The sequence below is a fragment of the Psittacula echo genome (genome assembly GCF_963264785.1).
Source record: "Psittacula echo genome assembly, chromosome: 16".
In the NCBI taxonomy this organism is placed as follows: Eukaryota; Metazoa; Chordata; class Aves; order Psittaciformes; family Psittacidae; genus Psittacula; species Psittacula echo.
This window is the reverse complement of record NC_137752.1, coordinates 11,042,826-11,057,262: the sequence shown is the minus strand read 5'-3', so window position 1 is coordinate 11,057,262 and position 14,437 is coordinate 11,042,826. Positions and strand designations below refer to the sequence as shown.

The 14,437-nt window shown below is 58.9% G+C and overlaps 1 protein-coding gene across 1 annotated transcript in view; it reads left to right on the top strand.

Moving 5' to 3' along the window:
* EXD3 (exonuclease 3'-5' domain containing 3) overlaps positions 1 to 10,501 on the top strand; it is a gene marked incomplete at both ends in the record, with an annotated part of 193,874 nt that extends 183,373 nt beyond the window's left edge. The window contains 2 exons of the mRNA XM_080630557.1: positions 770 to 863; positions 10,188 to 10,501. Of these exons, the coding sequence (XP_080486683.1) occupies positions 770 to 863; positions 10,188 to 10,501 (408 nt within the window). The remainder of the gene's footprint in view (positions 1 to 769; positions 864 to 10,187) is intronic.
* Between the last annotated feature and the right edge of the window lie 3,936 nt (positions 10,502 to 14,437).

Genomic DNA, 14,437 nt, shown 5'->3' with positions numbered 1-14,437 from the left:
CCCTAAGAACAAAAGGCTGATGAGAGGTATTGCGGCACATCCCAGCATCCACCTCCAGCCCAAGCAGGGAAAGGAGAGGGAAGCTGTCAGGGAGCTGGGTGCACGCTGCCCAGGAGATCTGGTGTCTGCTGCTTTTGGGTGCAGCCCATGGCACCCAGCTCAGGTGCTCCTCAGTGGGGGTTTGAGCTGCTCCTTGAGGGGTCTGGTTCCCCAGAAGCCAGCACCCAGCATATGCAGGTGCTCAGAGACCTCTCTGGGCACATTTTGGCAAACCAAAGATGAGGGAGAAAATGTGACTCAGTGCTTGTGGTGCTGTGGCAGAACTGGGCTGAGTGGAGCGAGCCAAGACCCCAGCATGTCTCAGGGTCTGCAGCCATCCTCCCAAGCTTCTGTGAGACAAGGGAGGACAAATCTTGGTTGATGTTCATAGGTAACCTCCATTGCTGGTGTTTTCTGGCATCGTATAGGGCTGAGTAGTGAGGACTCCCTGGGGTGGACAGCAGCACTGCCAGCCTGGCATGAAGATGTGGCTAAGCAGCAGCGTAAAGGTGGAGCGCCTCTGGAGAGGAGGTTCTTGTGGCTTGTGAACCCCAAAATTTGTGTCTGGTGCCATTCTGCCACCTGTCTTGGTGGGACAGGCCTTGCCCCATGTCCTGCTGTGATGCATCTGACTGGGCTCTGCCTAGCCTCTGGGGGTGCCTGGTGTGGCAGGAGATGCTCAGGGAGCACGGATGCCATCCCGCTGACCTCCCTTTCTCTCTTCTTGCAGGTGTGCAACTGTGACAAGTACCTGAAGGTCTCAAGGGAGAGGATGAGGCAGCTGGTGGAGGAGAGCAGGCAGGCACCGGGGGCCGGCAGTGCAGGTAAGTGGGTGGGTGCCCATGGTGGGAGCGATGCTCTGACCCCAACCTGTGCACTCCCACCTGGGATGCGCTGCCCGGGGCAGAGCGGGACCATCCCACTCAGACTGAGGTTCTCTCAGAGGGGAGAATGGAGTCTCCTGCCACCACCCTGCTGCTGGGTGCAGACCCACAGAGCTGTTCAAACCCACTTTGTGCCTGGTTGAGCTTGTGCACACTGAGTGCAGCCCCCAGCCAGCCACCCCAGCCGCCCCGTACTGCCCTGCAGGTACCGGGTAGTGCATGGGGTTCCCAGCCCAGGGTGGTTTGGTGACACACCAGCAGTGGCTCAAGTGGCAGCCCAAGGCCACCAGCATTGTCTGACATGGAAAGCTCAGCTTGGGCTGTGAGGTGCCTCCTGGCTGGTGCTGCGGATGGTGCCTCTCACCTGCGTGGTGCCTCCCAAACTAGGTCAGGCAGCAGGAATGAGTCAGAACCTCCTGCCTGGCAGGCTCAGGAGGGAGGAGGGCTCCTCCATACAAAGCCAGGTTGGACGGGGCTTGGAGCAAGCTGCTCTAGTGGAAGGTGTACCTGCCCGTGGCAGGGGTTGGAGCTGGAGGAGCTTTAAGGTCCCTTCTAACACAAACCAGGCTTATTCTGTGCCCTGCCCCGAGCTGCACTGGCCTGCACACACTCCTCCCCACGGGGAGCCGTGGTTTGCTGGTCAGTGACACCCACCGCAGGCACAGCAGGAACGTGCTCCTCTTGCTGCTCTGCCCCAGCCCAGCCTCTGCCCCAGCCCTTGCTGCTTGCAGTGCCTCGGTTTCCCCGTCTGCTTGACAGGAGAGGGCCACGCGAGAGCGGCTGCGGGTGCTCCTGGCTGGCTGCGGCTTTGCTGAGAACCGCACGTGTGGCTCTGAGGTCGCGGGACGTGGGGGGGCGGCTTTTCCCATGTGCCAGCAGCCTGGGAGCCTGAGAGGCCGGGGTATTCTCTGCAGCAGTTCCTCTGGTGAGGGCACTGCCGTGTGTACCCAGCCACCAGCTGGGCCTGTTCAGCCAGTTCCAGAGTATGGGAAATAGCAATGCTGTGGTTTGTGTTCAGCATGTGAGCGGTTTCCCCTTCCCCCTTTGGGATGGGGATGATGGAGCTGTGGCTTCTCACACAGCACCATTGCTGCTCCATGTGGAGTCTTCAGAGACCACCTTGCTTTACCTTTACACCATGTCTGCAACACCCTATGTTCCCATCATGTCATGCAGCCTCTCACTGGGTCCTCCCTGACCTTGGGGGTCTCACAGAGAGGGACCAGTCTGCTGCACCAGCCACATCAGGCACGACCTGATTGAGGAGCATCCTCCAGTGAGGAGCAGCCTCTGATGTGGAGCAGTCCGGGACAGAAGGTGTCACAACATCCTCAGAGGGCTAGTGTTTTGCTGCAATGGATGCATAAAATAGAAGCTGTGATTCCTGGGCACCTGATCCAAAGTGAGGGCCCCTGGGGACTTGCCAGGGGGGGTTCCCTGTGCCCCAGGGCTCTGGCCGTCCTGGGGTTTCCATCTCTAGTTAGATTCTGCTGGAGGCTGCAGGGATTGTGAGCATCAGCATGACCTCAACTGGGTTGTCCTCAAAATGTCCCATTTGGGTCAAATTTTGTGGAAGAGAAACAGGGGAAGGGTGTGAGGACAATGATCCTGCAGGACCAGCCTGGGGCTGGCCTGGGGCTGTTCACGTGCTGACTGCAGAGCCCAGGCCCGTGTGCCGCTCCATTTGGCTCCTGATTTTTATGGCAGGGCTTCCAAGTGATGAAAGGCAAATTATTCATCCTGTAATAGCTCACTCCAACTCACACCTAGGACTTTCCCAGGTCCTAGGGAACGTTTTCCCTGACACAGCCACATTCTCCCTGCATGAGGGCTTTGATGGAAGTGCAGGAAACAGCTTCAAGCCCAGACAGCTTTGCCCCATGATGTCTGTTTCCCAGTGGGATGCTCTGAGCAGCTCAGGTGCCTGGAGCAGATGGGATGGGGCAGAGAGAGGCTGGGGGTCACCACGTGGCACAGGCAATAACTTGCGGGAGGCCATTGGCAGTGTGTGGGCTCCCAAATGACCCAGGGGGATGGATGTGTCACAGGTTCTGGCTGGGGGAAGCTTCTTGCTTAGTCAGTGTGGTAAAACCTGCTGGCACAGGGCCTGGTGCTCAGGGGACGCTCTGCCAGCTGGAACTTCATCCCTGGGAAGGGCAGAGATGTAGCACATTTGATCTCGTTGGGATTTGCCAAGCAGAAAAGGGTGATTTAACCATAACATCGCCCCTCACATCTGAACCGTTTTACAAAACATAAAAACAACTGGTCCTGCTTTCCTTTTGGGCTGCACTGCTCCTCAGGCACGCCGGAGCCTCTGCTCCCTGCTGGAGAGAGATGGAGGAGCAGGAACAGCAGCCAGGGGTATTCAGGGCCCCCAGTGCAGCACCCTGGGGATCTCCAGACTGGGAGAGCATCCTCCCTGACCAGGCAACAGAGCTGGTACTTGAGAGCAGTGACATGTGCACTACCTGTCTTCTGCTCCAGCATCGCATCCCACAGGGGCCAGACAAGCCCCATCAGCCACGTGGGCAGCTGGAGGAGCAGTGGTGTGGGGCTGGCAGGGCTCCTCTCACCACCACCAGCCAGAGCAGTGGCCCGGGGTCTCTTTCGTGGCCCTCAGCTCCACAGGGCAGGCACAGGCAGTGGGAGGAAGAGCTCAAGACCACAGCGTGGGGAAGGCTTCACTGCAGCTCCGAGCCAGGGTGACACCAGAACAGTGCCAGGTCCTTCTGGTACAGCCACTGCCCAGGGGCTGATGGCAGGGGCTGGTGGGACCCGCTCCCCTTCACCAGGGCACTGATGGCCTCTGGAAGAGGCTGCTGTGTATCCAGAGCCTGAAGGCTGGATGCAGGGTTGTTTCCTGATGTACAGCGTTTGGTTTGCTGTGAGCATCCTGCTTGCCTCATTGCCACGTGGGAGGGGTGGGTGATGCCTGTGCTGTCCCAGGAGCACACTCACACCAGACTCAGCACGTTGGAAAGGCCACGGCACCCCAGATGTCTCAGGCTGCTCTGCATGCTTCTGTAGGGAAGGGGACAGGTCCCCAAGGGAATCCCCAGCCCCCTTCACCCTCAGACCAGGCCACCCCATGCATTTAGGCTCCCTTCCCTCCAGGGTGCAGCAGGGTGATGGGAACATGCTCCTGTCCATCCTGAGCAGGGCACGGATGGGGACCAGGGCTGCAGTGGTAAGATTGGCCAGAAACATACCCCAGGCTCCACTGGATTGTGCTCTCCCAGCTCCCCTTCTTCAGAAGAGTTTCATTTGCTCATATCAATCCCACTGTGGGGCTGTGGGTATGCAGGGCCCTGTGTGTACCCGCTGACAGTGGTGCTGTGCTGAACAAGGGAGACGCAAGAGAGACATTGAGGTGCTGGAGCGGGGCCAAAGAAGGGCAACGGGGCTGGTGCAGGGCCTGGAGCACAGTGTGATGGGGAAGGGCTGAGGGACCTGGGGGGTTCAGTCTGGAGAAGAGAAGGCTCAGGGGGGACCTGATCGCTCCCTACAAGTGCCTGACAGGAGGATGGAGCCAGGAGGGGCTGGGCTCTGCTCCCAAGGAACAAGGGATGGGACAAGAGGAACCGGCCTCAAGCTGCACCAGGGCAGGTTTAGATGGAGCTGAGGAACAATTCCTGCCCCATGGGGTGCTCAGGCATTGGAACAGGCTGCCCAGGGCAGGGCTGCAGGCACCGTCCCTGCAAGGGTTCACACACCTCAGTGCCATGGGTTAGTGGTGGCCTTGGCAGTGCTGGGAGCGGTTGGACTGGATGAGTTTAAAGGGCTTTTCTAACCTGGCTGATTCAGTGGTCCTATGGACACTCCAGGAAGAGGTTTGGACTCTCTGGTGCTGCCATCCAGCACTGGGTGCAGGACCAGCAGTGTTTGCTCCCACAGCAGCACAGGAGATGCGAGCTGCTGAAGGTGCCTCTTGCTTTGAGCTCATCCTCCCTCCTCCACCCTGGGAACGTCTCAAGATTGTAGCTGGGGCTGCTGCAGCCCCGAGTTGCTCAATCCTCGGTCCTTTGTCCTTTGCTTATCAGCCTTATCGAGGAGGAAAAGATAACCAGGCATCTCCAGCGCCCTGCAATCCAGCGTGGTTCTCAGGCTCATAACTCCTCTTATCCCGCTCAATCTCTCACCGCGGCCAGGTTTCCCATGCACTTTGTACTCCAGGAATGCTCCCAGGTCTCTCTCAGCCTTTACGAGGTGCTTTCTCCAAAACACCTCCGCCTCAGTTGCCCAACGAGGGCCGAAGCTCCCGAGTGAGGCGGGATGGAGCGGCTGCGGGAGGGCTCTCATTGCACAACCGCTGCCAGGCCCCAGTGCGGCTCCTGCTGCGGAGCTGCGGGGTGAGGACCAGCGCCAGCTGGGACCGGGCTCCTGCCCCAGGCCTGGCTCTGGGCCGGGACGCACGGGACCTGCGCTGCAGACGCGTCCTGGGGGCAGGGCTTCGTGCGGGAGCCCCCGGCGGCCGCGGGGGGTTTGGGTCCCCGTGGGGACGGGCTGTGTGCAGCCACATTTGTGTTTCCAGCACACAAGGGCAGCCCTGAACCCCCCCTCCCCCGTGTGCTGGGCTGCACCCCCACAGCGTGAGCAGCAGCTCAGGGAGGGGATCCTGCCCCTCTGCTGTGCTCTGGGGAGACCCCCCCTGCAGCCCTGATCCAGCTCTGGGGCAGCAGCACAAGAGGGACGTGGAGCTGCTGGAGCGAGGCCAGAGGAGGCCACGGAGATGCTGCGAGGGCTGGAGCAGCTCTGCTCTGGAGCCAGGCTGAGAGAGCTGGGCTGGGGCAGCCTGGAGAAGAGAAGGCTCCTGAAGGGGAGACCTGAGAGCAGCTCCAGTGCCTAAAGGGGCTGCAGGAAACCTGGAGAGGGGCTTGGGACAAGGGCCTGTAGGGACAGGCCAAGGGGAATGGCTTGAACCTGCCAGAGGGGAGACCGAGATGAGCTCTTAGGCAGAAGCTCTTCCCTGTGAGGGTGCTGAGGCGCTGGCCCAGGGTGCCCAGAGAAGCTGTGGCTGCCCCATCCCTGGCAGTGTTCAAGGCCAGGTTGGACACAGGGGCTTGGAGCAAGCTGCTCCAGTGGAAGGTGTCCCTGCCCGTGGCAGGGGTTGGAGCTGGAGGAGCTTTAAGGTCCCTTCCAGCCCAAGCCAGTCTGGGATTCCATGAAACTAGGAAAGGGAAATGGACTCAGCTCCAGAGGTTTGCCCTGATCCTGCTCTGTTCTGGCTTCCCAGGCCCTGCTGTGCCCCCTTTCCCGCAGCGGGGAGTCCCAGTGCTGTCCCAGTAGTTCTGACCCAGGACCTCAGTGTAACTGACAGAATAGGCTGTAGGTACTGCAGGTCACCAGTGCCACCATCACAGTGGCCTTTCAGTGTGACCCTGCACCACTCAGGGCCTCTCTTTTGATGGGGGGGTGCACGTCCCCCTGCCCGCTGCAGGCAGCCTGTGCCCTGTCCCACATCCCTCCCACTGGGCTCAGCCCCCCTGTCTGTGAGCAGGACCTTGCCGTGGGGCATGTGGAACTGGAGCTCTTGTCCCTTCCCTGCCTTCCCTGTGGCCTTTGGGACACGACACTTTGCCCACCACATCCCCCCTGCTCAGGATTCATGTGCGACCATCACCTGAGCCCCCAGATGCTGCCGTGCCCTAGGGGCATACAGCCCTGCTCCCAGGGGTGAAGGTACCTCCAGGAACGATGCAGTGCCCCAGGGCATGAGATGAGGCTGTGCTGTGGATCTTCCCTACTGTCTGGGGCTGGGGACTGAAGCAAAGTGGTCCCTCCTGGGCTGGTGGGGCTCCTGCTGCCCTCCGCCTTGCAGAGCATGGGGTCAGCCCAGCTCTGGGGTGCGTGGCAGTGGCTTTGGCATGAAGTGGGGCCGCTGCAGAGGTGGGATCCCACTGACAGGGTGGCCCTGTTCAGCCCAGGGAAGAACCTAATGCAGAAACAAGCAGAACTGGGGTCTTGCAGCATCCCCTTTCCCCTGGACATGGCAGCACTCACTGAGACGTGTCCATGGATGGGAACAGCAGCGGTTTGTGCTGTTCCCACGGATGAGCAGGGGCTGGAGATGTGAGCAGCAGCACATGTGAGGGCAGGAGGAGGTGGCTCTGTGCTGAGCAGGGCTGCAGCTGCAGCACCAGCACCATCCTTGCTGCCCATGGAGCTCTAGGGCACCAACACGTGTGTGTGCTCAGCCCCTGGGTGCTGAGGGGCTGCAGGGCTCAGCCCCCGCTGGAGCCCTGTCACCCCCAGGGTGACCTGAGCAAGAAGGGGAGAGGTGAGTGAGAGGCAAAAGGGCTTTTTTTATTTCTGGGATGTTTTCTAATGGGATTATTAGTTCCCAAGAGGTGTTTCGAATCAATTTGGTAAGGAATTGCTTTCATTTCTCCTCCGCAGAGATGCGGTGGGAACCCAGCCTGTGGTGTGAACCATCACACAGCTCTGAAAGCCACGGATCTGAAACCCTCCTGGCACATGGGAAGGACACGCTTGGCTCCCTGGGCCCCACACACCCCACACATGCCTTTTGCTCCCTCTCCAGCATAGCTCTGCCATGCAGCCCTGCAGGAGCTCTGCAGGCTCTGCCTATCTCAAAGGGGAGAAACAACCCTCCTTCACAAAATCCCTCCTTTTCCCTGGGAAAACCCATTTCCTCCTGTGGGATCTGACCTCCTCCTGGTGCAGGTTTCACCCCATGCCCTGCTGGCACCCTGTGCCTGGCGCCCAATGGCCCCTTCACCGTGGCGGCAGCGAGGGGAGAGCAGGCAGCTTCAAAAGCCCTGGAAAGAATTTGGTGGGAGGGGGAGAAGGGGTTTTACAAGCTCCCATTCAGAAATGGTCACTTTGAAGTGATGTAGCATTTTCAACCCTTTGAAGAGCCACAATTAGGTGGGGGCTGGTGCAAGTGAAAGGCAAAACTAGTGGGTGACCATCATGGCCTTTCTCTCCCAGGGCTTTTAAGGGATGAACTTTTCCTCCCTGCCTGCCTTTTTCTCACGGGCCCAGGGGGTGGGATTGGAGACTTGGAGGGAGCTGGAGGTTTCATCACCCCCTTTGCAGAAGGGGGTCCACAGTTGGCTTTGCCACCAGCAGCAGGGCGGCTGATGGAGCGTGTCAGAAGGAAGAGCACATGGGGTGTGTGTGCCCTGGCGCTGGCGGGGTTTGGGTGCTGCAGGATGAGGCCAAGGGATTATTTAGGTATCCATGAAGGGGAAAGGTGCTGCAGTGGTGCTGGCTGCTGGCAGCAGCCTTTCCATTAGGGTTGGATCCAGAAGTGCCACCCAAGGTCAATGTCCCTGCCGTCAGGTTCCTGGAGGCAGATGCAGAGGTCCCAGTGCTCAAGAGCAGGCACAATAAATAGAAAGGCGGAGAAAGGCAAATTTGTGTCCACATGGTAGAAACTGAAGAGAAACAAGTGCTGGCCCAGGCTATGCAGGTTGTCTGTGGTTCCTGTGCTTGAAGGTGCATCCTGCAGCTTGGTCTCCTTAGCATACCCAGGCCACCTCACAACATCATGCAGTACAGGGCAGAGGGATCTGTCCTGGAGGAAACCCTGGGAACAGGGATTCTCCTTCACGTCCTTTCTCCAGCCAGCTCAGGGGTGTCCTGAGAGCAGCCCCGGTGCTTTATCACACGACAGACTGGGAGAAGATGGGAAAATGAGGTCATATTGTTTCCTCTCTGAGAATGGAGGTTGTGTCCCAAGGAAATGGAAATGCAAAGGATGAAGGAAAGGCACATCCATGAGAGGGGCTATGGGATGCCCAGGGCACAGCAGTGGTGAGCCCAGCTCTGGGCCAGTGGCTGGGACAGAGATTGGGGCTGCTTGTGTTGTGTCAGTAGACGCCAAACCTGAGGTTGTGTGGTGGTCCAGGGCTGGTTTGCAAAACACCCTGGGAACATCTGCAGTGACAGGCTTGACCCTGCGTGTGGCTGTGTGTCTGCTGGGAATGAGGAGGCACCATCCCCACCAGAGTGGGCTTGTCGTCTCCTCTGGGAAGATGTGGAAGGGCTTGGGGGGCTCTGGGAATCCCCCTGAACCAGAGGCAGGTGTGAGCTGAGCCTCCTGCAGCTCTCCTGGACTCTTTCTGCTCACGCAGTGATGGATCCCTGCCTGGCAGCCGTGGGGTCCGTGCTGGGACACGGTGCCCATTCCAGGGCTGTCCTCATCCCACAGTAATCCCTAGCACGTCCCAGCTCCTGATGGCATTGGGATGCAGGGAAAAGCCAGCTGGGAATAGGGGTGTCCCTGTGTCACAGCTGGCTCCCAGCACAGCTTCCTCTGCTCCCCCAGAGGGGCAGGCTGGGTGCCCAGAGGTGCTGCTGGAGCGATGCAGGATGCCTTCTGTTGTCTTAAGTGATGCCTGGGCTGCCAAAACTGAGTCATGGATGGCAGTGACCGCAGCCACCCCGGCTGCAGCTCCTGATGGATGGGAGGCAGCTCAGCCCTCGGCTTCCACTGCCCGGATGTTGGGAAGCCTGCACGAGCTGCCAGGAATGCCACGGGGCTGCTGGCACTCGGTGATGGCAGTGATGCAACCCAGCACAGGGCTCAGGACATGGGACCCCTCACAGGACATGGCCCCGGGCTGCACCACACTGTGCCCCTTTTTGGGTGTCACACACACCCCTATGACCAGTGTCCTTGGGCAGGTCTGACAGTTGTGGGTGCCAGGTTGGACAGGGCTTGGAGCAAGCTGCTCTAGTGGAAGGTGTCCCTGCCTATGGCAGGGAGTTGGAACTGGATGAGCTTCCAGGTCCCTTCAATCCAAACCAGGCTGGGATTCCATGATTCTATGAGCACTGCAGACAGCTGTTAATGGGTATGTGTGTAATGAAAGCAGCAGTAAGGGCTTCCCTTGCTGTTTGCTTGCCCTGTAAGATAGCCCAGGCTGGGGGGGACACAGCCTACATTGGTGAGGAGCCTCACCCGACCTGCACAGGGGGGTAAATCCAGTACAGCAGAAGCACTGGTGCAGTTACTGGTGCAGACCCAATGCTGTCCAGGTGCAGGAGGACACAAAGGAGGAGCTGCTGGTCACAGGAGGCTGCCCAGGAGCCATGCTCGGGGCAGGCAGTTGGTGGGTGCTGGTGGCCACCTTCTCCCAGATTCACAGGATGCTCATCCTCAGGCTGCATCACAGGGCCTGGACTCCTTGCAGGGATGACAGACGCCTCACACAGCGGTTCATGTGGCTGAGAACAGACACCGCTCATCACGCTAGTGCCTGATGGTTTATCTGCTGTCCCCTCTCCCCACAGGCTGCCTGGTGAGCTGTGAGGAGAAGCCCCATTGGAGCTGCGATGCTGCTGTGTCCTCCCATGGCACAGCCCAGCCCTGCTGCTCCGCGCACGCCGAGCGGCTGGAGGGGCCAGTGCTGGCAGGGGGCACGGTGCTGCAGGTCGCTGCCATCCCCCCGGGGGTGCTGGACAAAGCCAAGCTCACCCACTTCTACTGCTGCACTGGCTGCGGGAAGGTGTTCTGGGAAGGTTCCCATTTCGGACGCGTTGTCTCCCAGTTTCAGGATGTTCTTGTCACCAGCAGGGACAAGCAGACCATCTACGAGCTGAGTTGAGGGGGGACACGGGGGCTCCACAGGGTGGTGGACACAGATTTGGGGCCCTGGGTTTGGGGTGCAGGGCTGGAAGGGAAGGGCTCTCGTTTCAGGATCTGTGGTGGGGAGGACTGTCCCACTTGCACTGATGGTTTGGAACAGCTGAAAATAAGTGACCTCCATGAGATCGTTAAATCAGAAGTGGCCAGAGAATGGAGCTTTTGCTTTACTTCTGCCTCCTTCCAGGCTGGGCATGGCAAGAGGGTGGCAGAGAACTCCCAAACACCACCCAGGCAGTGCCAACCCCGTGGCACCCATCAAGCCCCAGCATCCTTGCCCAGGGGCTCATGCTGGGGTGCCAGGAGCTGTGTCCCTAACAGCAGCAAAGGGCAGAGTGCAGCTCCAGTGCCCAGCTCACTCCCCAGCCTGTGGGGCTTGTCTTATACCACGACCCATCCCCAGCATCCACAGTGACACTGGTCCAGCTCTCCCAGAAGCTCTCCCAGCATTCATAGCATCATAGAATCAACCAGGTTGGAAAAGCCCTTTAAACTCATCCAGTCCAACCCTTACCACAGCACTGCCAAGGCCACCACTAACCCATGGCACTGAGGCCTCGTCTCCACAATGTGTGAACCCTTGCAGGGACGGTGCCTGCAGCCCTGCCCTGGGCAGCCTGTGCCAATGCCTGAGCACCCCATGGGGCAGGAATTGTTCCTCAGCTCCATCTAAACCTGCCCTGGTGCAGCTTGAGGCCGGTTCCTCTTGTCCCATCCCTTGTTCCTTGGGAGCAGAGCCCAGCCCCTCCTGGCTCCATCCTCCTCTCAGGCACTTGTAGGGAGCAATAAAGTCCCCTCTGAGCCTTCTCCATCCTCGGAGGCAACGGGTGGGCACAGGGGTGGATGTCCAGAGGGGCTGAGAACTGCTGGGACATTTACACATAGGCAGCACGTTCCCTCTCCCAGAGCTCCTGGCCACACCGTGCCTTCCCCCAGGGACATCTCACCCCCCAGCTCAGCCCATGGGCAAAAAAATCACTTTTTCCACTTGAAACATCCCTATGTCCATAAGCTCCTGCCCAGGCTTTACTACAAGTGACCTTTTAAGGTGGGCATCCCCATGCTGCGCCCCAGCGGTCCCTCTTGACCCCTGATGACACTTCCTATGGTCACAGTGTGCTGTTTTGTCCTGATTTCCATCAGAAGATGGCAGGGGACCCCTGTGCCCACCCTGTGCCTGTGTAAGGGCAGGGATGCTGAGCCTCTCCCCTTCCCACCAGGACACGTTCGTGTGTGAGTCTGGCTCCGGCCAGAAGCAACTACAAGGGTCTGTGTTTCCAGGGGAGGGTTGGAGGGTTATTTTCCCTCCTTCTCTGCACTTGGCTTGGTAGAGCTTGGAATGAAAGCCTCCTCCATGGCTGAGCATCACCATCAAAGCAGTGTCTGTGGGACCATGGTCATGCACCAGTGAGACCTCCCCCTGCCCCAGGCCCTGCTCTGGCTGTGCTGCAGGGCACTGCTTAGTATTTTGACACTGGCTGCTGCAGATGTGCCCTAAACCCACTTTTTCACCTTCATCACCTCCATCCCCATGTCTCTTGGTTGGGTATCACCCTCAGTGGCATCATTTTTCCACTGATTCTTTCCATTACTCCTCAGTTGTAGACAATATAACCTGAAGGAACTGGTTTATGTCCTGGGTTTCCAGCTGTGCACTCTCTCTAGGCATTAATTTCTTAATTCCCTCTTTATCTAAAAGGGAATTTCCTCTTCACTTTTACCCCTGGTCATTTTATCATGTTTTTGTTGCGGCAGTTTGGGGCCCAGCAGTGACAGCAGAGGACAAAGTGTGTTCTGCTGCACTGCATTGTTACAAGGCTTCCCCTCAAGTGTCCAGGCTGGATGGTGGGAGACCTGCAGAAAGGGGCACATGGGATCCCTGCTGAGGGACCCTCAGCACCCCCCTGGGGCACCCACTGCCCCATGGCCAAAGGGTGCTGGGTTTGCCACCCTCAGCCTTGTGCCGTCCTTTGCCTCTGGGGTTTTCCTGCTGTCCCTGTGTGTCCAGGTGAGCTGTTCAGTGCCTGGAAGCAGCGTGTCTTTACAGTCACTCCCCTCTGGTGCCAGCGCCCGCGATGCTCAGCTCTTTCAGTGCATCCTGCCACCTCTTCTATGAATGCTTATGTGCTTTGTCATGTCCTTGTGGGCAACCAGGCCCTTGCTCCCCTGGAGCAGCACGTGCGGACCCTGATGAGTGTCCCATGAGCAGAGGGAGGACAAGGTCCTGCTTTGCCACAGCCCCTCTACCCTCAGCAGCCCAAACCACAGGCTCCACAGGGACTCATGCGTGTGTCAGCATCCTGCCGCGCCAGGGCTTGCTCTGGGAAGCAGGAATGCTGCCGGCCCCTGCGGTGAGCGGTGCTTCATGGATGAACCTCTCTAGACCCCGCCTGGGGGAAGCGCCTGAGCCACCCAACTTGAGTCACCCGGCAGGTCAGAGCTGCAGCCCTGCATGTCCCCAGCACCCCGTGGGCACTGCCGGCCTCTGTTCACTGGGGTCTGGGAGCTGTGGTTTCTCTTCACTGCCAGTGCTTCCAGTGCAGAGGGGAACTGGCAGGGGGACAGTGGGGCTCACTGACCCTGTCCCTTGCCCTGGGGGACTCCTGGCCACACAGCTGTGGGGAAGAGCCCATTCCTGTGATCCCTGAGGGTGGCAGCTCCAGCACTTTATCTCCTTGCCATCCCTGTCAGTCTGTGGGAAGCTCCTGTGCTCACCGCCTGGGCTGCTGGCACTTGTGCTGGGCAGGCTCGCCACACTGGAACCTGCTGCAGGAGGGCATGAGCTGAGGGCAGCCATCAGCAGGTCGTTCCATGTGGGCATGGGAACAAAACAGCTCCCAGAGGGTCTCATCCAGCCCCTGGGGCTAGGGGCAGCAGCTGAGACCCAGCACAGCACCTCTCCCTTTCTGCTGCCTGCAGGCAGGATCTGTGCAGCAGGGTCATCACCAGTCACAGACACACTGAACATCAAGCTCCACATGGGACTCGCCTTGAGGAGCATCCAGGAAGCAATAAACTGTCCAGTTTTGACTGGTGGATACAGATCAAAGGGAACCAAACCAGGTTTTTGATCAACCTACAACAGTGTTCCCCTATCCGGCTACTTAAAAAGATACGTATTAAAAATCCCACTGTCTGTGCCATACAAATGTTTAACATTTCTTAGGGCGGCATCGAGCCCTTCGTGGGTTTATGGAGCCATTTGATCAGTATGTGTCATCAGTAGTGTCACAGGGGTGGGTAGGCTGCCCATGCCAAGAGCCCTTTGATCCCCTTAGGTCCCCACGTCACTTCCCCTGAGCTCAGCTCCTGCCCCTGTATTGCAGGATGCGATCACAGGGGAACCCTGTGATGAAACAGCACCAGGAAGAGTTTATTATCTCACCAGGCTGAATGAGACCTGAATGAGCACCCCTGAGCCCTGAGGAATCACACACTGCATCGGATATAAGGCCGGTTCCTCTCCTCGCCTTGTGTACTCCTCACATATCCGAAGAGCTTGATGGGGACAAGGTGTTTGGCACTCAGGCCAGCTCTAGTTTACAAATGAATATATCAACATTGTTCCTCATCAGGCAGGAATGTGCTTCCCTCCTTTCTCCCCCACCTTATCCCCATCCCCTTCCGAGCAAACTTCCTTCCTCCTGTAATCTGGAGCGGAAACCTCATTGCTTATTTGACCGGCTCAGAGGAATCAGCTCAGTTTTCCCTGGCATGACTTCGTGCCTTGAACCAGGGCTGGCCGGTGCTGCAGGCAGCTGGCGGGGCAGGGAGGAGGAGAACGGCAAGGGCTGTCCGGCTGGCCATCCTGGATGTGGAGCTGCGCTTACAGCCGGATGCTCCGATCGCGCTCCCAGTTGCTCGGCTGCCGGGTTCAAACAAGCTGGTGTGTTCCTGG